Below are 27,117 nucleotides of genomic sequence, written 5' to 3'. Positions count from 1 at the left end.
AGTCCCTCCCTAGCTTTCTTATAGCCCCTTTCAGGTACTGGAAGGCTGCTCTGAGGTCTCCCTGGAGCCTTCTCTTCCCCCGTCTGAACAACTCCAGCTCTCTCAGCCTGTCCCCATTATTGCCTGTGTAGGTCTGAGTGATGCTCTCTGTTGGCTGCATCTTAACATTGGTTATAACCTAATAGTTGAAGTGGGATGATCTTTTCAAGTGGAAGGAAATCCTTTTCCCTGTCATTCCTTTTCTTACGCTCATCATTGTTCTGATGATTGCTGCTGTAAGGTCTGGGGTGAGAGATCTGGCTGGGTGCACTTGGAGCTTTGGTGGCACAACACTTAATCTGAACTGTAGATAAGAGCTAACTGAAGTATGTGACAAACAGATTTGCTGCTGGAGCTATTCTATCACTAAGGCTTCATTTAATAACAGCAAAAGGGGAAACATACTTGTGCAGGGCAGGAGACAACAATGGTAGAACATGCTGGGGTGAAAGCCTCATGCTAATGGCCATCACCAAGCCCACTGGTAGTAGAGAGCAGGAAAGAGGTGGGAAGAATGATTCCTGGACGTTCATGCAAGGGCTGGCCTTGGGGTGAGTTCAGCAAAACAAACCCTGGAGAACAGCTTGGGCCCCTGCCAGGGCAAGCAGAGCAGGATAGGGAGAGTGTGGCTGGGGGCTTTAGAGATGAGGTAGGGGGTTGAGTTTAGGGTTTTCTTTTCTTTTTCTCTTCTCCCCCTGCCCCCCCCCCCCTTTTTTTTTTTTGTGCCTTTTCTCCCTCCCTTACTCCTTTACTTCCCACTCCCCTTTCCTCTCTCTAGACCATGCCATGGTCTAGGCATGGGGTCTGTGTTGATAGGTTGCACTCGATGATCCTCGAGGTCCTTTCCAACCTAAGCGATACTGTGATACTGTGATATCTGCTTCTCTTCCCCCCCTTTCTCCTTTACTTTTTTCCTTTCCTCTTTCCTTCCCCTTCTTTTACCTTTTCCCTTTTCTCCCCTCTCCCTTTCTCTTGTCTGTTCTCCCTGTGTTTTTTTTTTCCTTCTATCTCCCTTTCTCTTTTCCCTTTCATAGTATCATTCAGGGTTGGAAGGGACCACAAGGATCATCTAGTTCCAACCCCCCTGCCATGAGCAGGGACGCCCCACACTAGATCAGCCTGGCCAGAGCCTCATCCAGCCTGGTCTTAAACACCTTTTGATGTCTGCTCTTCCTTTCTCTTTCCCCTGTTTTTTCTTCTCTCTCCCTTTCTCCATTCCCTTTTTGTTTTCTTCTCTCCCTTTCCTTTTTTCCTCTTAACTGATGGTGATGTCACTCTTCTGACTTCTTCAAGATTGAAAGATTGCCTGTTGGGACAGGTATTCAGAGCTCCTTTGGAAAACTGCATGCTTGTATCTCACTTAATACTGGGATAAAAGAAAATAAAGCTGAAGAGCAGATGTACTCAGGTGCTTCCTACTTGTGTGTAGGAAGCACACAAGGGATACCTGAGATTATTTTCTTTTTCTTAAATTTGTTTATGTGTAGCATAGTAGATGGTGGAAATCCTGGTTCTGATGGGGATTAGATTAGGCCTTTGATTATAATTTCACAGAAAGGTGTGGGTTGGAAAGGACTTCTGGAGATCATTCAGTCCAAACACCCTGCTAAAGCAGGGGCACCCACAGCAGCTTGCCCAGGATCTCCATCCCCAGCTGGGTTTAGAATCTCTCCACAGAGGGAGACTCCATGACCGCTCTGGGCAGCCTCCTCCAGGGCTCCAGCACCCTCACACCAAAGAATTTTCTTCTCTTCAGACAGAACCTCCTGGGTTCCAGTCTGTGCCCATTGACCCTTGTCCTGCCACTGATCACCACTGAGAAGAGTCTGGCCCCATCCTCCTGCTCCCCACCCTTTTGGTGAGCACTGATCAGATCCCCTCTGGGGCTGCTCTTCTCCAGGCTCAACAGCCTAAGGGCTCTCAGCCTTTCCTCCTCGGAAGTCTACAGGAGTGACACACGAAATCCTAGAAGGCAAAGTCTTCTGAAATGAGTATATCCAACCAAACCTTCCAACCCTGACTGATACTATGATAAATTCCTTTGAGTTCTGAGCTCTTGAAGCACGCTGACTCACGGTTCTTTGATACCCAAACAATAAGCGCAGGGGTTTCTATTTTTTAAGTCATCTGTGACCACAGGTGCCAGAGTGTGAAAGAAAACAGCAGTCCCTCAAGATCTGGTAGCACTGATTAAAACAAGAAAAAAAAGCTTAACCCAAACATGTTCCCAAGCAAATACTCTGCTTGATTTGTTGTCAGAGCAGTAGAGCCAGATGTGGACCAAAGCAAAGCCCTGGAGCTTGTTAATGCCTTGGATTTGTCCACGGCCATTAACACCATGCTGGGAGATAAGGTTCTGCTTGGTGTCTGCTTCAGGACTTCAAAACTTCAGTCAAAGCCAGGACTCATCGGGTTACTTGGAGCAATTGCAAAAATGTGGAGCTGCAGCGTGGCATTTGAGAAGCTTTTACAGCCAGCAGAGACCTAAAATAAACCCTTTCCCCACCATGGAGAACAGGGCTCTCTTGAAAACCAACATCTGCTGCACAACAGCTTTTCAGCCCAGGAAGCTTCCAAGCACCAGCAGGATGACCCAAAGGCCATGCCACACTCCATCTGTCCTGTCAAGCAGAGCAACTCCAATTCACACCCAGTAAACCTTGAGCAGTTTTCCATCTTGTGTGGACTGATAGCAGATTGTGTGTGAGGGACATGGGGCAGGCTCCAGAAAGAAAAATGCAGCAGATTAAAGGAATTCTTCTTAATTAGCAGATAGGGACAAGGCACAGCTAGAAGAGGAATGAGGACAGGGTCCTGCACCTGGGGAGGAATAACCTCCTGCACCTGTACAGGTGAGGGCTGACCTGCTGGGAAGCAGCTCTGTGGAGAAGGACCAAGGAGTCATGTGGACAAGTTCACCAAGAGCCAGCAATGTGCCCGAGAAGGCCAAGGGTGTCCTGGGGTGCATTCAGAAGAGTGTGGCCAGCAGGTCACAGGAGGTTCTCCTCATCTCTGCTGCCCTAGTGAGACCACAGATGGAGGACTGGATCCAGTTTTGGGCTCCCCAGTCCAGGAGAGACAGGGAATTACTGGAGAGAGTCCAGCAGATACTGGGAAGATGCTGAAGGGCATCTGTCCTATGACGAGGACAGGCTGAGAGCCCTGGGGCTGTTGAGCCTGGAGAAGAGCAGCCCCAGAAGGGATCTATCCTCACCAAAAGGGTGGGGAGCAAGAGGATGGGGACTGACTCAACTCAGTGGTGCTCAGTGACAGGACAAGGGTCAATGGGCACAAACTGGAACCAAGGAGGTTCTATCTGAACAGGAGGAGAAAATCCTTTGGCATGAGGGTGCTGAAGGCCTGGAGCAGGCTGCCCAGAGAGGTTGTGGAATCTCCTTGTGTGGAGAGCTTCTAAACTGCTCTGGCCATTGTGCTCCTAGGCAAGCTGCTGTGGGTGCCCTGCTTTAGCAGGGTCGTTGGACTGAATGATCTCCAGAGGTCCCTTCCAGCCACCACCATGCTGAGATTCTGTGTGAACTGTCCTGAACAGATCAATCCAGGATTGTTCAGTACAGGGCACTGTGAGCAGAAGCTCAGTTGGTAGGGTTACAGCAGGCTGACTATGAATGCTGCCATTCACCATAAGCCACAAAACATTTCCCAGAAGCTTTTAGGATGTGTAAAGCTTCTGGTACAAAAGACTAAAACCCTGTGGAATATCTGGTGGTCACAATTAAACTGGGGGAAAGCAGCATGCTGTAAAGGCACAAACCCTAGGATCTGTGAGATCAGCGCCTGCCTGGCTCACCAGAGTGGAGCTCCAGGTTTGCTCACCAGCAGAATCCAAACATCCTATTGGAAAAATTCCTTTTCTTTAGAGATACCCCTGTGGCTGCTTGCTTTTGGACAGGAAAGAAAGGCTTGTGACTGGAAATAGTATGGCTTGGATCAGCAGTGGTGTGACCAGCAGGGTGAGGGCAGTGACCATTCTCCTGTACTCAGCGCTGGTGAGGTCACAGTTTTGGGCCCCTCACTCAAAGGGGGACATTGAGGTGCTGGAGCAGGTCCAGAGAAGGCAATGAAGCTGGTGAAGGGTCTGAAGAGCAGGTCTGGTGAAGACCAGCTGAGAGAACTGGCGTTATGCAGCCTGGAGAAAGGAGGCTGTGGGGAGACCTCGTAGCTCTCTAAACTCCTTGAAAGGAGGTTGCAGCCAAGTGGGGGTCACTCTCTTCTCCCTAGTAACAAGGGATAGGAGAAAAAGAAACAGCCTCAAGTTTCACCAGGGGAGGTTTAGGTTGGACATGAGGAGCAATTTCTCTCATGCCCTGCTCTGAGGAAACATATTTAAGAGCAGTAGCAGCTATGGTTGTTAACTGGAGGTGATTCTGTCTAGTAAAGCAGTGTGTCTGTATTGTGTCCTTGAAGGAATGGGTAGGAGGGCTTCTGGTGACCATGGACATGGTGTGGAGCATGGCTCCTGGTACAAGTGCTGTGGGAGTTCTGGGTGCTCATGGGCTGAGCAAGACAAGCTTTCAGCCAAAGGAGCCAGGTGTGGCTGAACATCTTTGTCAGTCAGCTTTTTGAGGCTTGCACTTGGGTTGTGGTTGGTTGCTCTAAAACTCATAGCTCATTTCATTGATTCTCAGCCTTTTCTTGCCTCAGAGACCTCAGCCTTTGAACTGGAGTAGAATCTGTGCCAAGGGAAGTTTAAGCTTGAGGTGAGGAGAAAGTTCTTCCCAGAGAGAGTAATTGGCCATTGGAATGTGCTGCCCAGGGAGGTGGTGGAGTCACCATCCCTGGAGGTGTTCAAGAAAGGCTTGGATGTGGCACTTGGAGCCATGGTTTAGTTGTCAGGAGGTGTTAGGTATTAGGTAATAGGTTGGACTTGATGATCTCTGAGGTCTCTTCCAACCTGTTTAATTCTGTGACTCTGATCCTAAATTTGGATCTATCACTACTTGGATCCAAAAGGCTTTTCAAGTGTCTTGCTTCTTGTAACATTCCTGGTCTGCTTCTTTCCCTTTTATGTTCTCAAGCTTCTTGTTCTCCAATAGCAAAATGACTTCAAGTTGCATAAACCATACTCTTTATGTGCTGGGCTGTGCAGCACACCTGAAGAATGCCTGGATACCTTGGGCTTCATAGAAGCAATTAGAAAGATGCAAATGTCTTGTCTGAGGAATGTGTCTCAGCTGCAGGCAGGATGCTTTGAAAAGCTGAAGAGAATCCCTGGAAGGAATGCTTTAAAGGATTTGGGGAATTCATCTTCATTAGCCATTCATTTAACTCTTGGGTCTTCCTGTTCTAAAAGACATTGCTACCCTGAGCTCATCTGCTGCCCCCTTGGCTGCTTCCTGCCCACAGAACAGGCTGCCTTTGTTGGAAAGCTGAGAATTTTGTCACACTCTCTTGAAGGCTTTCATCAAGGCCTTTTGATCATGCTGGCAGAACAGAAAATTTCCCCAGCCTTGCCTGTAACAAACTGCCATTGATTTAAGAGCAGGGTGGTGTTGTCTGTGTAGGGATGTGTGGGGTTGCATCTCTTAACCCATTGAATTCTGGGAAGGTGGCTCTGAATGCATCACTTCAGAAGGGACCCTCAAAGATCATCTTGTCCAACCACCCCCTGCAGTCAGCAGGGTCATTTCCAACTAGATCAGCCTGCTGCCCAGGGCCCCCACCAAGTTTGATCTTTGAATGTCTCCAGAGATGGGACAGCAACCAAATCTCTGGGCAACCTGTTCCAGTGTTTCACCACTCTCATTGTGAAGAACTTAGGTAATGGATGGGATGCAGCCTACATTGGTGCAATGGCTGGTTGCTTTTAAAGAGATCTTGGCAGGGGGGTTGGTCTAGGTGACCTCTAGAGGTCCCTTCCAACCTCTAACATTCTGTGATTCTATGATCTGGTGGAAATAAAACTGCTTTTATCACACAGGAAGAACCTTTGCTACTTGGAGTAAAAACCACTGGGAGAATAAACACCAAGTTTTCTCCAGTGGCATTGCTGAAACCTGTGCAGGCAATGAGGAAGAACTTGAGCTTGGGTCCCTTGACCTTGAGTCCTGTCACAGGGGATGTTAGAGGCAGGTTTCTAGGGGAAAGAGTTTAAACCCTCAGATGTTAATACCACAAACTGACCTTTCCTTTTTGGTGCTTAAAGGGATTGAGAGCTGGGGACAGACTTTCTTAAGCAGGGGTAATGGGTTTAAAAAGAAGGAGATTCAGACTGGGGAGGAGAAAGAAATTTTTTCCACTGAGGAGGGTGAGACCCTGGCCCAGGTTGTCCAGAGAGGTAGGAGATGCCCCATCCCTGGAACCATGCTGGGACAGGTTGTCTGAGGCCCTGAGCAACCTGCTCAGACTGCAGATAGCCCTGCTGACTGCAGGGGGTTGGACTAGATGAGCTTTAAAGGTCCCTTCCCTCTTCAACCATTCTATGCCTCTCAAGCATTAGCTGTTCCATCTTGAGTTGTTGGTCTAGCTCAGGAGATGTCTTGAGCAAAGCTGCCCCCGAGCTGAGCCATCCCCCTGGGGCAGGGCTGTCCTTGTGTGGGCGCTGGGATGTGCACAGTGAGAGGATGCGGTGGACTTTGCCCCCAGAGACTTGCTGTGCGCAGCCCTGACATGCTCCTGTGCTTGATCTCCGGGGTGAAAGTTTAACACCATGTGTGTTTGAAGAGTGAACTCCCCTGGGTGTAAATAATCTTGCTTGCTCAGTGAGGCTGCAGGGCTTCCAACACCAGCTGCTCTAATGGGCTTTATTTTATTGGCCTCTTGTCAGATGCCTCTCACTTAGTAAATCCTAACAGGGCCCCAGTGCCCAGATAACTGCTTCTGCCTCTGGGGCTTGTCCAGCCTGTTCCATAGCCTCTGAGTAGCCACTTGACTGTGGAGGGGGCTGCTGGAGGCTTTAGGAGAAGAGGAGAGAGGTGGATGGGGAATCTTGGGAAAGGTGGTGGGGGAAAATAATTGGAAAAACTTTGCATGCATTTGTAATTGTGCAGATGTAGTTCAGAGGTTGAATTATGCAGTCATTAAGGTTAGAAGAGACCTTCATGATCATCCAGTCCAACCATTGACCCACCACTGCCAGGTCACCACTAAACCATGGCCCTCAGCACCACATCTCCACAGCTTTGAAACCCCTCCAGGGAGGGGGACTCCACCACTGCCCTGGGCAGCCTGAGCCAGGCCTTGACAACCCTTTTGGGGAAGAAATCATTCCTCTTGTCCAGCCTAAACCCTCCCTGGTGCAACTCGAGTCTGTTTCCTCTTATCCTATTGCATCGCAGAGGTGCTCCAGTCCCTTCATCTTCATAGCCTCTCTAGTAGATCCGTGGAGATTCTGGACTCTGGCTTCCTGCCGGAGTAAATGCCTGCAGGAGGCACATGCTGTGTGGGGAGATGGCGCTCCCTGAGCTCTTCAGAGCCTGGAGCTACTTCCCAGGGGCACTCTCTGCCAACCTCCCCATGCTCTGCTGGTAGGACATCGTTGGCTGTGGATAGGTTTTGTTCAGTTCAGTATTTTCTGTTTATAAACATTCTTATGCATCTGTTTTTTTTTATTTTGAGAGAGAGAGAAAGAAAGCAGCAGCTGCTTATTTTTGGTGGTGGGGTTAAATGCAGAGCATTGTTCTCTCTTGGCTTGCTTTACCCTTCGGATGAGCTGTAAGCGAGCCGCGTTCCTGGAGCAGACACCGTGCGGTGCGTGCGCCGTCGCCTGGGGCAGAGCACAGCAAATGTGCTTCTATGGGCATGAAAGGAGCTGTGGAAGCACCAGTGCCTGTCACCTCCCCAGCACACTGCCTGGGCCTCAGTGAATTTTGGGCTCGGAGCCCTCCTGATGAAGATGCAGCAGTGCCTAGGTGGGCAGTGAATTGTGATAGGGCAAGAGGAAACAGCCTCAAGTTGTGCCGAGGGAGGTTTAGTTGGACATGAGGAACAATTTCTTCCCCAAAAAGGTTGCCAAGGCCTGGGACAGGCTGCCCAGGGCAGTGGTGGAGTCCTCGTACCTGGAGGGGGTTTCAAAGCTGTGTAGATGTGGTGCTGAGGGATGATGTTTAGTGGTGGCCTGGCAGTGCTGCATTAGCACTTGGACTCTGCTAAAGGTCTCCTGCAAACAAAACGGTTCCAAGATTCTCTTCCACCTACAGTGCTCATGAAGAGCTTTGCACTAGCTAACTCCATCCCTCCTCTGGTCCCAGATGATGTGTCCAGCACACTGGACTTGATCCTCTGAGTTGCTGTGGTTCACTCAGAAAACCATTCACCTTTGCTGGATCACATCCCAGACTGTACTTAAAACCTGCTGAGCACCAGGGCTGGTACAAGGCAAGAGGCTGGATGGCATCCAGGAACAGAAAGGGGCAGAGGGAAGGTCTTCTCTCCTCCTGTAGACAAGCTGTGGGGTTGACTGGGCTGTTTTGTGCAACTTCACTGCAAGTCTCCATGGGCTGGTTTTGGATTTATGCTGGTGGGAGAGTATCTTCAAATGCAGGGTGGTGATAACTAGAAGAGCAGGTTAGCTGGTGGCCAGTCAACATCAGTGCTGCTTCCTTGCTGCCTGAAGCAGTGGCTTTGGGAGCTCAGCACTTCCAGAAGAGGCAGGATTCTTGTCTAGCTGAAGAAAAAAAGCCTTCATGAAAATATTTATGTTTCATTAAGCCTGTGGTGTTTGTTGTGGGTTTGGCTCTTGGTTTTGTACACTTGACTGCTCTGAGTGTGTATTGAGGTTAGTGTCAACCCATGGCATGAGTTTCAGAGCCCTTTGGGAGCTGTGGGACCTAGCAGAGACTGAGACCCCATGAGCTGCCTACAGTGTGAAGGCTCAGACCACCTCATCCACCCGTAGAGTTCTCCACCTGCTCTTGCTGCAGCCACAAAACCCCATCACCCAGGGCCCTGCAGCCCCAGGGGTGAGCAGGGTGTGAAGGACCAGGCTGGCTCCTTGCTAGCATGTAATTGCCCTGCTTGAGCTCCTCACAGGAGAGAGGCAAACAGCTCACGTCCTGGCAGACACCCAGTGTGGGCAAGATGAGGCAGGGCTCAACAGACACTGTGGGGCAGAGCCCATGTTCAGTACTACTGTGTGAGCTGGGACTCTGCTTTGGCATCACAATGGTTAGACAGGACCTTTAAGGGTCATCCAGTCCAACTCCCCTGCAGCTGGCAGGGGTCATCTGCAGCTGGAGCAGCTTGCTCCAAGCCCTGTCTATAGGGTACTCGGGGTGCATATATAAAGGCAGCATGTTGGTGAGCAGAGACAATGTGTCCTGGTCCGTGGGAGACCACTCACACCACCCTGAGCTCCCTCTCCTCCTGTTGTCTCTTGTTCTGTGTTCATTCAACCTTGACCTTTAGAATGGTTTGCTCTTGGTGTGATGGGGAACTCAAAATCAAGCACAAACCTGATCGCTATAGCCTCAAACCTCAGTTCCTTTGGAGGCTCTTTTCAAGAATCTCAGGCTGGGTTGGGTTGGAAGGGAGTCTTAAGATCATCCAGTTCCAAGCCCCCTGCCATGTGCAGGGACATATCCTACTAGCCCAGGTTGCTCAAGGCTCCATCCAACCTGGTTTTGAACACAGGGTTCCTGTGACTTGGGACTCCATAACTTTGTTGCCTATTCAGTTGCTCTCAAATCCATGCACACTTTGCTTGTGGCAGACCTGAGCGTCCTGTGGAGCAAGGTGTGAGGGAATGTCTCTGGTAACAGCTCCACCCCAAAACCTCAGTGTGCTGCTGGGCTGGAGAGACCACCCACAGGCAACTCACACAGCTGTGGTTGTGTTGGAACAGGCTGCCCAGGGAGGCGGTGCACTCCCCATCCCTGGAGGTGTTCAGGAAGTGTGGCCACGGCACTTGGGGACATGGTGTAGTGGCCATGGTGGTGTTGGGTTGATAGTTGAACTCGGTGATCTTAGTGGCCTTTTCCAACCTTGATGGTTCTATGATTCTACATCACTTGGGGCCATGTCCCTGGGGAACAGACTAATATACAAAAGGATCACAACAGGAGGTTCATCACTTGAGCAAACCCCTACTTTTTTGGTATTAGCAGAAGCTCAGCAGCTGGCTGGGCAGTAGCTGGCCTCTGTAGAGAAGTGGCTGGCGAAGGAGCATTCTGGGTTGAACTGATGGCAGCTGGGTCTGGGTGCTGGCTGCTTGTAGCTCGATGTGTCTCTGAACAAGAGACCCAGCTCCTTTCTGCTCCTTCCTTGTGTATCTTCATTTCCATGTGGCACTAGAAGGTCATCTCTCTTGGATGCTTCACTCCAAATACTGATCCCATTACAAAATGGACAATATTTACAGGAGCATCCTTCTCCTTATGGTAGTCCTGCTTTTGAAGCAGGCTGTCTGCATGGAGTGAAGCCCTGCATGAGGGTTCAGATGTAGCCCTGTTCTGTAAGCAGGCTCACAGGACATTCTGTGATGTTTGGTGTCTGGCTCTGCAGCTGTGAGCTAGGAGAACTTGGTCTGAAGTATTTTAAACATTATTCACTAAAAGTCATACTTTGGACCAGGCAGACACTTCAATAGTGGTTCCCAAGCTGCTGTGACACTGATGCTGCATCTCAATCTAATGAGTTCTTGGAATGCAGCTCCATTTCAAGCCCTCAGTCATCTCCAGGGCCAGCATAAGATGCTAACATGAAGATGCTGCCAAAATAATCTGAAATAAACCAGAAACTAAAAATAGGAGCCAGCTAAGAGCCCCTTTTATGAGCAGCTTATTCTCCAAGGGAGCTACAATCTGGCTGAGATCAGTACAGAGAGAAGAATCCATCAGAGATGTAGACAGCATTGAACAGACAAGGACACACTACAGCCGTCCTGGGTCAAGCTGAAGGTCTCTTAGTCCAAAAGCCTGCTGGCAGCCAGGGCTGTGGGGTGAGCGCTGAGGGAAGCAGATAATAACAAGCAAGTGCATGGAGATGCTTCCTTGGAGGTGCTGGTTGAGCTTCTGCTTGACTTCTACAGCTTCTGTGGGTGTAGAATCATAGAATTGTTAGGGTTGGAAGAGACCTCAGGGATCATCCAGTTCCAACCCTCCTGTTATGGGCAGGGACCCCTCATACTAGATCAGGTTGCTGAGAGCCACATCCAGCCTGGCCTTAAAATCCTTCAGGGATGAGGCTTCTACCACCTCCCTGGGCAACCTGTTCCAGTGTCTCACCACCCTCATGGTAAAGAATCTTTTCCTACAGTATCCAATCTGAATCTACCCATTTCTATTTTTGTTCCATTCCCCCAAGTCCAATCATTACCTGACACCCCAAAAAGTCCCTCCCTAGCTTTCTTAGAAGGACCACAGTGGTCTGTGAAGTCCATGTCTTCTTACATGGGTTCAAAACCCCCAGCAGAAAAAATGCCTGCCAGGGAAATAAATCCACCCTGGGTTGAAATGTCCTGTGTGAAAGCTTTACAGCTAATGTGTGTGCTGCAGTGTTCAGAAAGACCTCCTGTTGTTTGGTCTGGCCTGAGTCACCCGGGAGGAGGAGCTGGCTGGGCAGGTGATTTGGAGCAAACCAGCTCAGCTGAAACTATTGAAGAGCAAATGGCAAATGCTGATTAATTCTGACAAGGCAACAAAAGCCTTAATTCAGGCTGCCAGTTCTACTTACACGTAAGAAGTGGTTTGGAGCTCTTCAAGCACCATCAGGTTCAGGTTTCGGTGGTGTTGGTGGCTGTAATCACACAGGGAGCAGTGCAGCAGGTCCATGTTATGTTAGGTGCTGGCTGCTTTATTGGCCTCAGTCCTGTGAGCAGCTTCAGCTTGACCCAGAAAGACCTTTGGCGGTAAGGTCAAGTCCTCTTTGTGTTCCCTGTGAAAATAGATCTGGAAAAGGTAAGAACAGAGAGACACACTCATGTGCCACCATTCCTACCAGCCTGCCTGGTTAGCCATGGCCTGCAGTGGTCAAGGGCTTGTGGTGCTGTGGGGAAGTTGCTTTGTAGTCACTGTGGGGCAGGTGGCCACTGCTTGGTCTCCAACAGTCTGAAAAGCCATCCCTAGTTTGTTAGTGTCTGGTTGCCACCAACATGAGCTACGTTCAAGGGGAGATGGAGGGCAGAGCAGTGATGTTGTGGCCTGCCTCTTTAGAATAGAATTAACCAGGTTGGAAGAGACCTTTGAGATCATCCAGTCCAACCTATCATCCAACACCATCTAATCAACTAACCCATGGCACCAAGCACCCCATCCAGTCTCTTCCTAAACACCTCCAGTGATTGTGACTCCACCACCTCCCTGGGCAGCCCATCCCAATGGCCAATCTCTCTTTCTGTGAAGAACTTCTTCCTAACATCCAGCCTAAACCTCCCCTGGCACAGCTTGAGACTGTGTCCTCTTGTTCTGGTGGTGCTTGCCTGGGAGAAGAGATCAGCCCCCACCTGGCTGCAACCTCCCTTCGGGTAGTTGTAGACAGCAATAAGGTCTTCCCTGAGCCTCCTCTTCTCCAGGCTAAGCAACCCCAGCTCCCTCAGCCTCTCCTCACAGGGCTGTGCTCCAGACCCCTCCCCAGCCTTGTTGCCCTTCTCTGGACATGTTCCAGCAAGTCAACCTCCTTCCTAAACTGAGGGGCCCAGAACTGGACACAGGACTCAAGGTGTGGCCTAACCACTGCTGAATACAGGGGCAGAAAGACTTCCCTGCTCCTGTTGGCCACACTGTTCCTGATACTGGCCAGGATGCCATTGGCCTTCTTGGCTGCCTGGGCACACTGCTGGCTTGTGTTCAGCCTATTTTAGAGCCTCTTTAGAGCAGGGTATGATGGAACAGAGACACATCACCTGACATGGGGGATGACACCCATTTAAACCAAGACTAAAGGGCATCATAGAATCATAGACTTGTTTTGGTTGGAAAAGATCCTCCAGTCCAACTGTAAATCTAAACCCACCATGGTCATTAAACCACGTCTCCAAGTGCCATGGTCATAGGTTTCTTGAACACCTCCAGGGATGGGGACTCCACCACCTCCCTGGGCAGCCTGTTCCAAATCAAAGCAGCATCATGCTCTAAATGTGATGGGGATAACCAAAAGTTGGACTGGCTGGACCTTGTCACTTGGTAGACCATGTGGTTAGTTCACTCCTGAATGACTGAAGAGGCAATTCAAGGGGAAGCATGTAGCCCTTAAGGCTTTGGACAGAGGCATTTGTTTACCTGTCCTGCCTGCACCTTGCATCATTTAGTTTTATTGCAGGAATTAAAACCACACTTGGGCTGCAGCAAATGAAAGGGTAACTTCTGGAGAAACTCTTTGATGGGCTGCAGGGTTGGTCTTCTGGCTGACCACAAACAGTACCTGAACCTGTCATTAGTTCCTCAGGAAAGAAATTGAGTGTTATAAGGTTCTGGCATTCCTACAAAACCAGAAGGAAAAGTTTGTGGAGACTTACATGAGCTGTGTGATGTTATAGGCAGGGGGAGGAAGAGAGAAGTCTTCTGAATGTTGGTCAGGAAAAAACTGATGGCCAGTGGAACCTCTCCACAGGGATGACTGCGCTCATCTTCTGATCACATAGTTGGCCAAAGAGGAGGATTTCATGTGCTCTTGAGGGACTATTCTCTGGCCTGCAAGCCAAAGGGCAGTGTAAAGCACCTCTGGGAAGAGGGTATGCAGTCATTTCAAGGATGAGACAAATCTGGAGAGGTCACACCCCAACTGCTGCTGACAAAAATCTCTTGTTTAAGAGGGTTGTTGTAGAGGATGGCCCTCAGAGAAACAGGGCTGACCTGAGAGCCCTGGCTCTGCCATCCAGCCTCTGCTAGATGCTGTTAGTGTAGGCAAAAGACATCTTCTCCATCCTTTTGATAACCCCTTTCTCTTTCCCTGCCTAGATTAACCCTGGCAGTAAAGCAGCCATGGCAAACCTGTGCCCAGGAGATGTCATTCTGGCCATTAATGGAGAGAGCACAGAGAACATGACACACCTGGAAGCACAAAACAAGATCAAAGCATGCATGGACCAGCTGCTGCTCTCAGTGAACAGGTAGGTCCTCCTCTGTCTGATGTGTTCTTGTGTCAGCTTTGCTTGGCTCTTCTGCAGAAGGTTTGTGGTTCATCCCAGAGCAGATGTGCCCTTAGGCTCAGCTCTGGGAGCATCCCCATGGTCTGTGTAATTGTTCTGTGTTTCTAAAACCAGCAACATCAAAACACCTTCAAAAGATCACTGAGGTGCTGCAGTGGGTCCAGAGAAGGGCCCAAAGCTGGGGAAGGGTCTGGAGAACAGGGCTGGTGAGGAGCAGCTGAGGGAACTGGGGTTGTTCAGCAGGGAGAAAAGGAGGTTGAAGGGAGACCTCATTGCTCTCTACAACTCCCTGAAAGGAGGTTGGAGCCTGATGGAGGCTGGTCTCTTCTCACAAGGAGAGGATTAATAGGACAAGAAGAAATGGCCTCAAGTTGTGCTTGGGGGGAGGGGTATGTTGGACTTGATGAACAATTTCTTCCCCAGAAAGGTTGTCCAGGCTTGGAACAGGCTGCCCAGGGCAGTCGCAGAGTCAATCTCAAAGGCTGTGGATTATCACTTGCACCATGCAAGGCCTGTCCAGGCTGAGAGCTGGGTCAGCTCCTTCAACCCGATGGAGATTTGATCAACTCAAGCAAGAGTAGCAATGGGATCAAAATGTCCTTTGGGCAAAGCCTCCCAGTTCATTAACCTCCACCTCTCATTTTCTTAAAGATCTGTTCACTGAATAGACATTAGAAGCTCCTGCCAAATTCACCTTCTTAGACTATTTCAAAGCAAAATGAAGACTTGGGGCTTTCTTTTGCTTCCCATTGGAATTCTGCAGCAGAATGTTCCCAATAGCAATGACAAATGACCCAGGGAAGGCGAGTGCCCCTTGTAAGGCTCACAAAGGGGCAGTGTCCTCTGTGGCAGATGTAAATATACAACCTTCCACTTCAGATTAAAATGGCATTTCCTGCTGTGAGGAGCCATCACCATCTGTTTATACTTCTGTTGGAAAGCATTGCCTTTCTGACTGGAAGCCTGGGCAGAAGGGAGGGAGCACTACCTTAAATGGAGCAAAGCCTCCTTGATTCCTTGTAGACTTGGTGAACAGTTTGTGTTGGAAAGGACCTTAAAGATCATCTAGTTCCAACCCCCTTCTTCCTCAGAATTCATCAGACAGTGGTGTCCCAGCTGAAGTAGCGTCCCATGCCATAGGGGTGTTCCACTGTGAGGGTGGCAGGACAAGGGGCAGTGGTGGAAGTTGAGGCATAGGAAGTTCCATGGAAACAGAAGGAAAAGGTTTTTTCCCTGTGAGGGTGATGGAACACTGGAACAGGCTGCCCAGGGTGGGTGTGGAGTCTCCCTCTCTGGAGATATTCAGAACCCACCTGGATGTATTCCTGTGTGGTCTGCTCTAGCAGAGGGGTTGGACTGGATGAGCTTTCGAGGTCCCTTCCAGCCCCTAACATTCTGTGATTGTGTGGTGACAGGACACTGGAGCAGGCTGCCCAGAGAGACTGTGGAGTCTCCTCTGGAGGCATTCCAAACCCACCTGGGTGTGTTTCTGTCTGACCTACTCCAGGTGATCCTGGCCTGGCAGGGGGGTTGGACTGGATGATCTTTCAAGGCCCCTTCCTACACCTAGCATTCTGTGATTCTGAAAGTTAGGAAAGAAAGCCAAGAGACACTCTTGAGATTCTCCCAGCCAAGGAGAATTATCGTTTTGCTTCCCCTTTGGAGCAGTTTTAGGGAGACTGGGGGTGGTCTCCTACCCCAAACAGGGGGTTGTCCTCAGGGCAGGACAAGGGTTCCCTTCCTGGCCGTCTGCTGGCTGGTGAAGCTCTCCTTGGAGAAGGTGGAAATCCTTGTGTAGTGACGGAAGGTTTTGGTGAGCTACCAGCTGCTGAGGTGGTTTGGCAGCAGAACAGCTTCGTCAGGAGTTAGAATAAAGTTCTGCTGAAAACAGCTTTCACCTGCAGCCTGGCAGCAGTTTGTTCTCATGTATCAAGGTTCCTCCTGTGTGCAGTTATGGGCCGAATTCCCACTTTTACACCTCATTTTAGCCATCAGTATCAATTGAGGTCTGTTTCTTGGCTGAGATGGGGCCCCCGAGTGCTCCTCCGTGGGAGGCATGCGGTACACGCTCGGCTGTCTGCTGGTGTCCACCTGGTCCTCGTGGTTAGGAAGTGGTGCTGGAATCTTGCTGGTGATAGCTGTGACCATACTGGTGGTGGTAGCTGCCTTGCCAGTGTACACAGAAGCACATCTCCTCTCTTAAGAGTGGCTTCTCACACAGACACAGGACAGGGGCTGTGTCACACTGGTACAGCTCCGCTCCACCATGAGAGGAGTGGACAGAGGTCAGGGGTCAGCCTTGGTGGGGTTAAGGGTGATCTGTTCAGTCTCACTGAGAAATGTCCATTTACAACCTCGTGGTGGTCTGGATCTGGCAGCAGAAGGGTCTGTGGCTTCATGTTGGGTTTGCCCAACTCCACCTAGCAAGGTGTATTGTCTTTCAAATGTGAGACCCTGCAGTGTGCCCAGAGGAGTGGTGGATTCTCTGTAGCAGATGTTGCTGACTTTGCTAGGCAGGAAAGCAGGCAAGAGGACTGCAGTGGTTGTGTCAGACCTTAGCCTTCACAAACACAGACTTTTAAAGGCTCTCATAGTCAGACAAAAATAAATGCTGAGGTTTCTAGAGGCAGGAGCTGGAGATGGGGAAGATCTGTTCAGGATGGGGTGCAGCCTCTCAGGTATGAGGTGTACTGGTGGGTTGGTTAGGTGGCTCCTCCAAGAGCAAGACACACCTTGGCTGTGCCCAGAGGAGCCTGTGGGAGTGACCTCTCTCTTGAGAGGAAAAACTGAAGAGTTGATTTTCCTACAGCAAGGAGAGCAGCAGCTCCAGTAGAGCTTCATCAGGTCTATTTTTAGCCTGGCCCAAAGTAAGTGCTTGGTGACACAGCTCTTGGATCTCTCTCCTGAGTGACCTGTTGGATCCAGACAACCCTGCCCAGCCATTAGTCACTGCTGGAAGCACATCTGCTGCTGCCTCCTTAATGTGAGCGGATCCCTGCTCCAGGACCTGCTCCTGGCGAGTGGGGGTGAGCTGCTGCTGCTGAGGGAACAGTGTCCTGGGGCAGTGACAGGGAATTTTGGGTGGGATGGGGGGGCAGGGGGAGATGTCCAGGAGCTGCTATTTGTACCAGCTGTTAATCACTGCCCTGGATTCTGCTGTGGTGGAGTCAGGCTGAGCTCCAGGAAAGCCCCACGTGCAGGGGCGTGGGTTAGAATCCTCTCCCTGCAGCAGAAGGATGCTCTCCAAGCAGAGTCCTCTCTGAATGCTGCCTTCAACAAAATACAGCTTGACAAACAACAACAGGCCTGCCTTCTTTTTTTCTTTTTTTATCATTATTATGTAATTATTTTTTTTCTCCCACTGGGGTTGTTCAGCCTGAAAGAAAAGGAAGCTGAGGGGAGACCTTGTTGCTCCCTACAAGTCCCTGAAAGGAGGCAGGAGTGATGTGGGGGTTGGTCTCTTCTCCCAAGGAACAAGAGACAGGACAGGAGGAAACAACCTTCAGTTGTGCCAGGGGAAGTTTAGGTTGGGCATGAGGAGCAATTTCTTCCCCAGAAGGGTTGTCAAGCCCTGGCCCAGGCTACCCAGAGCGGGGGTGGAGTCCTCATCCCTGCAGGGGTTTCAAAGCTGTGGTGCTGAGGGCCGTGGGTTAGTGGTGACCTGGCAGTGCTGGGTTAATGGCTGGGCTGGATGATCTGAAAGCTCACTTCAATTCTGTGATTCTGTGTTTGAGAGAATGAGTTTGTTTGTTGTGTGTCTGCAGTGAAGATGATGAAATTGGGTGGTAATTCTATTGTACTGGAGGAGGCTTTCTCCAGCTGGGCATATGTGTGCCTAGGGTGGGCAGGGAGCTTGGCAGCAAAGGCCTTCCAGCCCTGTGGTGCCCTCTGGATGTCTTCCATCCTGTTCCCTTTCTCCATGAACCCTTGACATTATGTGTTACCAAGGCAGGGAACAAGATTGGGTTTGTTTTCAAGCTGTAGTCACTAAAAGCTCTTTGATGAGAGAGTTCAGTGGGAAAAATCAGGATGAGAGGGGGAAATGTGTGTGTGCATGGACATGGAGGGGGAGTTATTGTGTGGTCTGGTGGGATGTCCTGAGACCTGTATGGCTGATGAAGTCTTTTGAGGAGTGGCTGAGGAAACTGGGGTTGTTCAGCCTGGAAAAAAGGAAGCTGAGAGGAGACCTTCTGGCTCTCTACAGCTCCCTGAATGGAGGCTAGAGCCAGGTGGGGGTGGTCCCTTCTCTCAGCATTGGGATGAGAGGAAATGGCCTCATGTTGCACCAGGGGGATTTAGTTTGGACATGAGGAAAAATTTCTCTGCTGAAAGAGTGGTCAGGCATCAAACCAGGCTGCCCAGGGAGGTGGTGGAGTCCCCATCCCTAGAGGGGTTTCAAAGCCATGCAGATGTGCCGCTCTCAGCGTGCTTCAGTGGTATTGGGCTGACAGTTGGGCTTGATGATCTTAGAGGCTTTTATCAACCATAATGATTCCATGATCTAGATTTTGGAGGTCCTGGGGGATGCAGAGGGACCACTGAATTTGATGGGAGGAGAAGCTAGGCTTGCTAACAACACAGAGACATTTAGATACAGCAGTAGGAAAGCAAGAGCCAGGAGAAGTGGAGAGAATAAACAGCTGGAGTGTGAAATTTCCCCTGCCCTGTACTTGAGAGGGAACAACTGGAGTCAGTGGGATTTCTGGACCAAGCTTTGGGCACGGGGAGGTGTGCTGTGTTGGGTTGAAAATTCTCCCCCACCCCATTACATTTGCCAGACCAGCTCAGCTGGAAGCAAATGAAAGCTGTATTTACAAACAAAACTACAATCTAGAATGGAATGCAATGAATGTGTATAAAATACACACTATTTACAAGTATTTACAGCTAATGAGCAGCACAAGGATCCCCCTGGTCAAAGACCAGGGAAAGCTAATAGCTTCTCCCCCCCCCCCATCCCCCCCCTTAAGTGTGTTATCTTTCCAATGAGATTGTTTAGAACTATCATTATTTTCCTTTTTACACCCAATAGTGATTTATTTACATTTGGCTGCTTGCTGGTCAAGATCTGTGAAACATTTTTAAAGGCATAGCCTAAAACTACCACAGGTGCCCGTGCGGCTGGACTGCAAATAGCTCAGCACGGCTGTGCCCTGGCCCAGTCTGTGGTTAGGAATGTCACACTGGGGTTGATGCTTTTGCTCTTACCCAGCAACATCTGCCCATCTGCACAGTCTGGAAGGAGAAAAATGGAGAGGTTTCTGGTCAAACATGAACAGGTTGCCCAGGGGGGTTGTGGATGCTTCCTCCCTGGAGGTATTCAGGGCCAGGCTGGACAGGGCTTGAGCAACCTGGTGTCCCTACCCATGGCAGGGGGGTTGGAACTAGATGATCTTCAAAGTCCCTTCCAACCCAAACCATTCTATGATTCTATATAATTTCAAAACCACCATAATGAAAAGCATGGAGGACAGTGCCAGCTGTTGGGAAGCACATCTGGTGTGGCTTTGCTCACTGTGCTGAGCTCTGGAAGTGGGGGGGGGGAAATCGGTGGCATCTGGACCCCAGTGGAAGTGAGGCTTTGAGGCTGCGGGGAAGGTCCTCAGTGCAAAGGGCAGCAGAGGGCTTCCAGCCCTCCCACCATTGCTGTGGCCTCCTCTGGACCCACTCTGACAAATCCATATCTGTGCTGTGCTGAGGATTCCAGAGGTGGCCCCAGCACTGCAGGTGGAGTCAGTAAAGCAGAGGGGCAGAATCCCCTCTCCCACCCTACTGCCCACAACACTTACCCTGGCCTGCAGGGACAGGAGAGCCACAGCCCTGACACTTGAAAAGCTGTCACATGCCCTTCCCAGCAGTTTTCCCAACGTGGCTTGGGGCCAGCTCTTCCAGGAAGGATGCAGCAGAAGCCTTCATGCTTCCAGCTGGCAGATGAGAAAAGCTTCAGAGACAGCTTCTGGACTCGCCTTGTCCCTCCGGCACAGCTGGGCAGGTCTGGGCAGCACTGCCCAGGACTTCCCAGAGCTCTGTGTCAGCAGGAACAGCACCAGGGGTGCCACAAGGTCTCCTATCCAGGGCCTGAGGTGCTTTGGGCACTCAGGTCTCTGTTCTCAGGTGGTGGTTTCAGCAAAGCACTGCTCCAACCCAGCTTTATGGCTGCTTTTCTCTGAGGCCATGACCTGATGTGAGGCAATGAGTCTTGTCTAATAGCCTGAGATGCAGCAGCATCTGGAGAGATAACAACATGCAGAGGAGCTGGGGAGGCTTTAAGAGAGAAGAAAATCCCCAGTCAGATGATGATGAGGCACTGGAACAGGTTGCCCAGGGAGCTGGTGGAAGCCTCATCCCCGGAGGTTTTTAAGGCCAGGCTGGATGTGGCTCTGAGCAACCTGATCTAGTGTGAGGTGTCCCTGCCCACAGCAGGGGGATTGGAACTGGATGATCCTTGAGATCCCTTCCAACCCTGACAATTCTATGATTCTGTGTAAGCAAAACCAGGGCAAGCTGCACTGTGGAGTTGGTTATCTCTGGATCCTGGGCTTCTTGTGTGCCTTTGCTGGTATGCTTGACTCTTCCATGATAAGAAATGCTTGATTGCAAGAAATACCATGGACCTTGATGTGCAAGCTCTTGTTCACAAGGACATAACTCACTGCAGAGAAGCCAGGGGTGATTTATCAAGCCTGTTGGTGCTGGGTCCTTTGTTACTGTTGGATAACACAATAGATTTTCCATCTGAGGTGGCCACTGTCTGGAGCCAGAACACCCAGGTCCTGCCAGCTTCTCGCCACGCTCTTTGTTTTGCTGCTGATGCCCTCCAGGCACTGCCTGAGCCTCTCAAGTGATGTGAAAGCAGATGCAGAGCTGCCCTGAGCCCTGCTTCTCGTTGCAAGCCACGAGCACTCCACATCTTTAGAGCCACCTCCCCAGCACTGCACTTCCAGCCCTGACCTCCTGTGGGCTTCGTAACCAGTCCAGACACTGCAGTGTCCTGTGGTGGCTTTAGGCTATGCCTGTAAAATTTAGCTGCAGATTTCGAGCAGAAAAGTAGAAAAATATAAATCAATCACCATTGGGTGCAAAAAAGGGAAACAAAAGATTATTCTAAACAAATTCATTGGATAAATGTCTGGGATAAGAGGAGCTGGAGCATAACAACTTCTCCCATTCCATTTCTCTTCTATTCTGATCTTGGCTGTTTCTGCTTTGCTCAGCAGAGATAACATGCTTGTGGCTGGCCTTGGATAAGTCTAACCCACTGCTCTCTCCCTCAACTCCTCTCTCTCTGGGACAGGGGGGTTTGGAGGGGCAATAGTACAGCTCTCCCTGGTCTTTTTTTGCCCAGGGGCATTTTTGTGTTGTTTGCTAATTGTAGATACCTGGATAATATTGTGAATCCTGTATATTTTGTACATGCTCATTGCATTCCATTGTAGAGTGTAGTTTTTGCTTGTAAATACAGCTTCATTTGCTTCTAACTGAGTTAGTCTGGCTAAAAGTTAATGCTGGGGGGAAACTTCAACCCACCCCATGTCCCAAGGAGAGAAAGCTAAAACTCATGTTCCCAGAATCCCAGCATGGTGAGGGTTGGAAAGGACCTCTGGAGATCATCCAGTCCAACCCCCCCAGGCACCCACAGCAGCTTGTCCATGTTAGTTTGGAATCTCCAGAGAAAGAGACTCCACAACCTCTCTGGGCAGCCTGCTCCAGCACCCTCACACCAAAGAAGTTTCATCCCCAGTTCAGGTGGAACCTCCTGGGTTCCAGTTTGTGCCCATTACCCCTTGTCCTGTCACTGGGAAGAGTCTGGCCTCATCCTTTTGAGACCCACAAGTTGAGTGTGAAGTTTTCCTCTTTATTCCTGCCCTCTGTACAGAGATGGAGTTTCTGTGGAAGCTTCTATGAGGCAAAGCCCAGTAATGATCCTGCTGGACGTGTAGCCCCACAGCTCCCTGGAACCTCACGTAGCTGATATTCCTCTGAGTCCTGCTCAGCTGCTGGAGGTTTTGCTGGGGTCCAGTTGCTGCATGCTGCTGGGAGGTGGGAAGGATGACAATGTCTGATGTACTCTTACTGGAAACTTGAACAACTGAAAAAGTGAATCACAGCTTCCCCTCTGGAGCTCCTCAAGGACTAATAGAGAGGAAAACCGGCAGCTTTCCAGAGCCTGGATACACAGCAGTGGTTTCAGCTGAGAGGAATGAAGGGAGGAGAAATCCCACAGCTTCTCCACGTCCCTGCGATGAGCTGGGTCCAGCTGGGTGCTCAGCAGAGCTCAGCTGCTGTGGCCATTGAGCCTGTGCAATGCCTTGCCAGCCCAGCACGGCCAGGTTGCATGGATGGAGCCAAACACCTCGGTGAGGCTCACAGTCCTGGGGAATCAGATCCATCAGCTGTAGCTGCTTCTAGACCGAGTTCAGCTCGTCAAAGGCTAATGGCAGAATCACAGAACATTAGAGGCTGGAAGGGACCTCCAGAGGTCACTGAGTCCAACTCTTCTGACAAAGCAGGATCACCCAGGGGAACCACAGAATCAACCAGGCTCGAGGAGACCTCCAAGATCATCAAGTCCAACTAATCACCCAACCCTATCTAATCAGCTAGACCATGGCACTAAGTAGCTCATCCAGTCTCTTCTTAAACACCTCCAAGGATATCCACCCCACCCCCTCCCTGGGCAGCACATTCTTTCTGTGAAGAACTTCTTTCTAAGCTCAAGCCTAAACCTCCCCCTGCACAGCTTGAGACTGTGTCCTCTTGTTCTGTTGCTGCTTGCCTGGGAGAAGAGACCAATCTCCACCTGTCTACAACCTTCCTTCAGATAGTTGTAGAGAGCAATAAGGTCTCCTCTGAGCCTCCTCTCCAGCAGGCAAAACAACCCCAGCTCCCTCAGCCTCTCCTCATAGAACTGTGCTCCAGACCAGTGGTGAGGTGCCACCATGGATGGTGAATAGCCTTCTGGGGATAGGCAGGAACCTGAAGTCACTCCCCTCCAGAAATGATTATACAGTTTTGGTGGCAGTTATATAGTGCTGGTGGTAGTTCTGGAGGTTGATGAAGCTGTGTCCTGCTCACACCTCCATGGCTGCACAATAACAGACAGTGACATCCTGGGCCTGGTCTGGCTCCTCCCTAAGCGCTGAATGTCAGTTTATAAGAGGATGGAGAAATTAGAAATTCAATAAGGCTGAGGAATTCTTGCAACTTGAAAGCAGCTCTACAATTGTGGGCAGTAGGAGGTGCAGATCATTGCCAGGTGAAAAAACAGCCTGGTGAAATGCATGAGCATGTGCAAGTAATCTTCTGGGCATGCTGCTGAGCCTTTTAGAAAACAAATGGTGGAATAAAAGGTGGCTGCAGCTCTTAGGTTGTTTAGCTATGTCTCATTAAGGGGTCTGTTCCCCACGAAGCTCCAGCTTGAAGGTCCAGCACTGACTGACCTAGGTCAAGTTGGTTTTCCTGAGGATTGTCCCAGCAGCCATTGGAATAGAACAGAACTTGGGTAGTGCAGGTAATGACTTCCACATAGCTGATTTAATCCCCTACAACACATCTGAAAGCACTTTTCCACCCCTGAGCTGTAAATTAAAGGCCATGGAACATTTGAGTCTGATCTCTCAGCCATTACCTTAGAAAAGCATGGGGAAGTTTTCTTGCTGTTGCCTAAACATTGCTAAAATCTGGCTGCCGGTAGCATGAACCCGCTGCCAGGGGCCTTGGGGTGGTTGAGCTGACCCTGAGGTCTCTGCTTGCTCTGCTCCCAGGTCCTGGGGGGCTGCAGGGAATCCCCTTTGCTGCAGGGTGTGTTCCTGCAGCTGGGATGAGGATGTGAGCTCAGGCCATCAGCCACCCTGCAGGAGCTGCCCCTGGCACCTCAGAGCCATCTCCTCATGGCTTTGGGTTACCTTGGATTCTGCGGTTAGAATCACAGAATTGTTTGGGTTGGAAGAGACCTTTGAGATCATCCAGCCCAGCCGTTAGGCCAGCACTGCCAGATCACCACTAAGCCATGGCCCTCAGCACATCTACACAGCTTTGAAACCTCTAGAGGGATGGGGATTCCACCACTGTCCTGGGCAGCCTGGTCCAGGGCTTGACAACCCTTTTGGGGAAGAAATTGTTTGTCATCCCCCACCTGAACCTCCCCTGGTGCAACCTTAGGTCATTTCCTCTCATCTTGTCACTTGCTCCTTGGGAGAAGAGGCCACCCCCACCTGGATCCAACCTCCTTTTCAGGGAGTTGTAGAGAGCCAGTAGGTATCCCCTCAACCTCCTTTCCTCCAGACTGAATACCCCCAGTTCCCTCAGCTGCTCCTCCCCAGCTCTGTTCCCAAACCCTTCATCAGTTTCATTGCCCTCCTCTGGACCTGCTCCAGCCCCTCAATGCCCTTCTTGGAGTGAGGGACCCAAAAGTGGGCCCAGGCTTCAATCACTTCCCTGGTCCACATTATTTCTATTTCATGGAAGAGGGAGCTTCATTCTGTGAATGCAAACACTCCTCAAGCACACAACTTCCACTTCTTTTTGAGGCTGATGTTTCTCCCAGTCCCTTTGGCTTTGCAGGCAGCCTTTAGAAGTGCCAACTAGAACCTAAACTGTGCCATAACAGCTGAATTTCAGAGCAGTTCAAGTGGTAGTCATGGCTGAGGTGAGCCTGGCTTTGTTCAGGCCACTGCTGGAAGCTAGATGATGCTGTCCACAAACTTCTGGTCACTGTAAAGAGCTGATGCTGAAGCACTGAACTGAATGATTAGAAGCAGAAAATACAAAGGGACTTTCTATGTGCAACTTCAGCCAGGCTATGTCTTTCATAAAGTGTGAAGAAACCCATAATGACTTCTGGAAAACACAAATGGAGCTGCTTTCTGGGGCAGCTGGTGTGATCTTTGTTCATCAGCCTGTGAGGAACAGGGAAATTCCACCTAGAAAGTGCTGGCAGTACTGGTGATCAAGTGCTGTAGCTTCATGCAGAATGAATTTCTGGCTGTTGTTCTTATCTTCTGCAATCAGAACCTCTTGCTGAGTCTCAGCTCTTATTTACTGGCAAGCTGAGGTCTTCAGGGCCCCCTCTAAGCTGTCTGGCATGTGGGCTCCAGAGCTGAGCAAAGGGGGATGTTGGAACTGCCCCTTCTCAGCAGCAGCGTGAGCCCATGCAAGACTGATCACAGAGGAGAGAGGATCCTGGTGGGTCTGCCAGGGTAATTAGGACATCTCCATTGTTCTGGGCCTCTGGAGGAAAGTCTCAATGTGGAAGCAATAAACACAGCTCTGGATCATGGTGAAAAGAGAGTCAGGATTGCTGGGAATGTTGCTGTGCCAGGGAAGGATCACACAGTCCCGGCAGGGTGTGGGTTGGAAGTGACCTCTGGAGATCACCCAGTCCGACCACCCTGCTAAAGAAGGGCACCCACAGCAGCTTGCCCAGGATTTCCATGTCCAGAGCAGCTTGGAATCTCTCTAGAGAAGGAGACTCCACAATCTCTCTGGGCAGCCTGCTCCAGGGCTCCAGCACCCTCACACCAAACGAATTTCTTCTCCTGTTCAGATGGAACCTCCTGGCCTCCAGTTTATGCCTATTGCCCCTTGTCCTGTCCCTGGGCACCACTGACAAGAGTCTGGCCCCAGCCTCTTGCTCCTCAAGCCTTTATCTCTTGCTGAGCACTGATCAGATGCCCTCTGGGGCTGCTTTTCTTCAAGCTCAACAGCCTCAGGGCTCTCAGCCTTTCCTCCTCACAGAAACACTGCAGGCCTCTCAGCATTTTTGCAGCCTCTGCTGGAGTCCCTCCAGTAGTTCTCTGTAACCCTTCAACTGGGAAACCCAGAACTGGACACAATACTCCAGCTGTGACTTCCCTAAGGCAAAGTACAGGGGAAGGAGAACCTTGCTTGATGTGCTGGTCACACTCTTCATGGGGCACCCCAGGTGACCCCTGGCTTTCTCAGCGTCGAGGGCACATTACTGGCTCATGATGAGCTTAAGTCATCAGGTGATGGATCCCAAGTGATTTCAAGCCATGGAAGCCTTTGCTTTTGCTAGCTTTGGGGTGAGACCCTGCATTTGGAAAGATAGCTTTGTATACTGCCTGCTCAAGGTGCACAATGCCTGAGGTAGAAAATCACCTCAAGGACTCCTAGGTTGACACCGTGCTGCTTATTTTTCAAGCTTGGGCTCTGCAGATCTTTAAACCACAGCTGAACGTCACATGAACAAGAGGACACAGTCTCAAGCTGTGCCAGGGGAGGTTTAGGCTGGAGGTGAGGAGAAAGTTCTTCACAGAGAGAGTTGTTAGCCATTGGAATGTGCTGCCCAGGGAGGTGGTGGAGTCGCCATCCCTGGAGGTGTTCAAGAGGGGATTGGACGTGGCACTTGGTGCCATGGTTTAGTAGTCATGAGGTGTTGGGTGACAGGTTGGACTTGATGATCTTTGAGGTCTTTTCCAACCTTTTTGATTCTATGTGGTGAGGCCACAGTCTGTAGAGTGGTGCTTGGTGGCAGTGAGGGACCCGTGTCCATCCGCACAAGACCCATTCTCATTGTGGTGGATGTGGACAGGGTCTTGAGCAGCCTGGTCTAGTGAAAGCTGGGGTTGGATCTAGATGATCTCTAAGGTCCCTTCCAATCTGCACCAGGTAATCACAGTATCACAGTATAACTAAGGTTGGAAGAGACCTCGAGGATCATCGAGTCCAACCTATCAACACAGACCCCATGACTAGACCATGGCACCAAGTGCCACGTCCAATCTCCTCTTGAACACCTCCAGGGATGGTGACTCCACCACCTCCCTGGGCAGCACATTCCAATGACGAATGACTCGCTCGGTGAAGAACTTTCTCCTCACCTCGAGTCTAAACCTCCCCTGGTGCAGCCTGAGACTGTGTCCTCTTGTTCTGGTGCTGGTTGCCTGGGAGAAGAGACCAACCCCCTCCTGGCTACAACCACCTTTCAGGTAGTTGTAGAGGGCAATGAGGTCACCCCTGAGCCTCCTCTTCTCCAGGCTAAATAATCCCAGCTCCCTCAGCCTCTCCTCATAGGG

At 50.5% G+C, this 27,117-nt stretch overlaps 1 protein-coding gene across 1 annotated transcript in view; it reads left to right on the top strand.

Annotated features, from left to right (window-relative positions):
* PDLIM4 (PDZ and LIM domain 4) overlaps positions 1-27,117 on the top strand; it is a 73,575-nt gene that overhangs the window by 7,048 nt on the left and 39,410 nt on the right. The window contains exon 2 of the mRNA XM_068158072.1: positions 13,890-14,041. Coding sequence (XP_068014173.1) covers positions 13,890-14,041 — 152 coding nt within the window. The remainder of the gene's footprint in view (positions 1-13,889; positions 14,042-27,117) is intronic.

The sequence above is a fragment of the Melanerpes formicivorus genome, unplaced genomic scaffold (assembly GCF_026170545.1).
Source record: "Melanerpes formicivorus ecotype bairdi unplaced genomic scaffold, bMelFor1.0.p_v2 SCAF_2, whole genome shotgun sequence".
Lineage (NCBI taxonomy): Eukaryota > Metazoa > Chordata > Aves > Piciformes > Picidae > Melanerpes > Melanerpes formicivorus.
The sequence above is the reverse complement of the archived record's forward strand: the minus strand, read 5'-3'. Positions and strand labels throughout refer to the sequence as shown.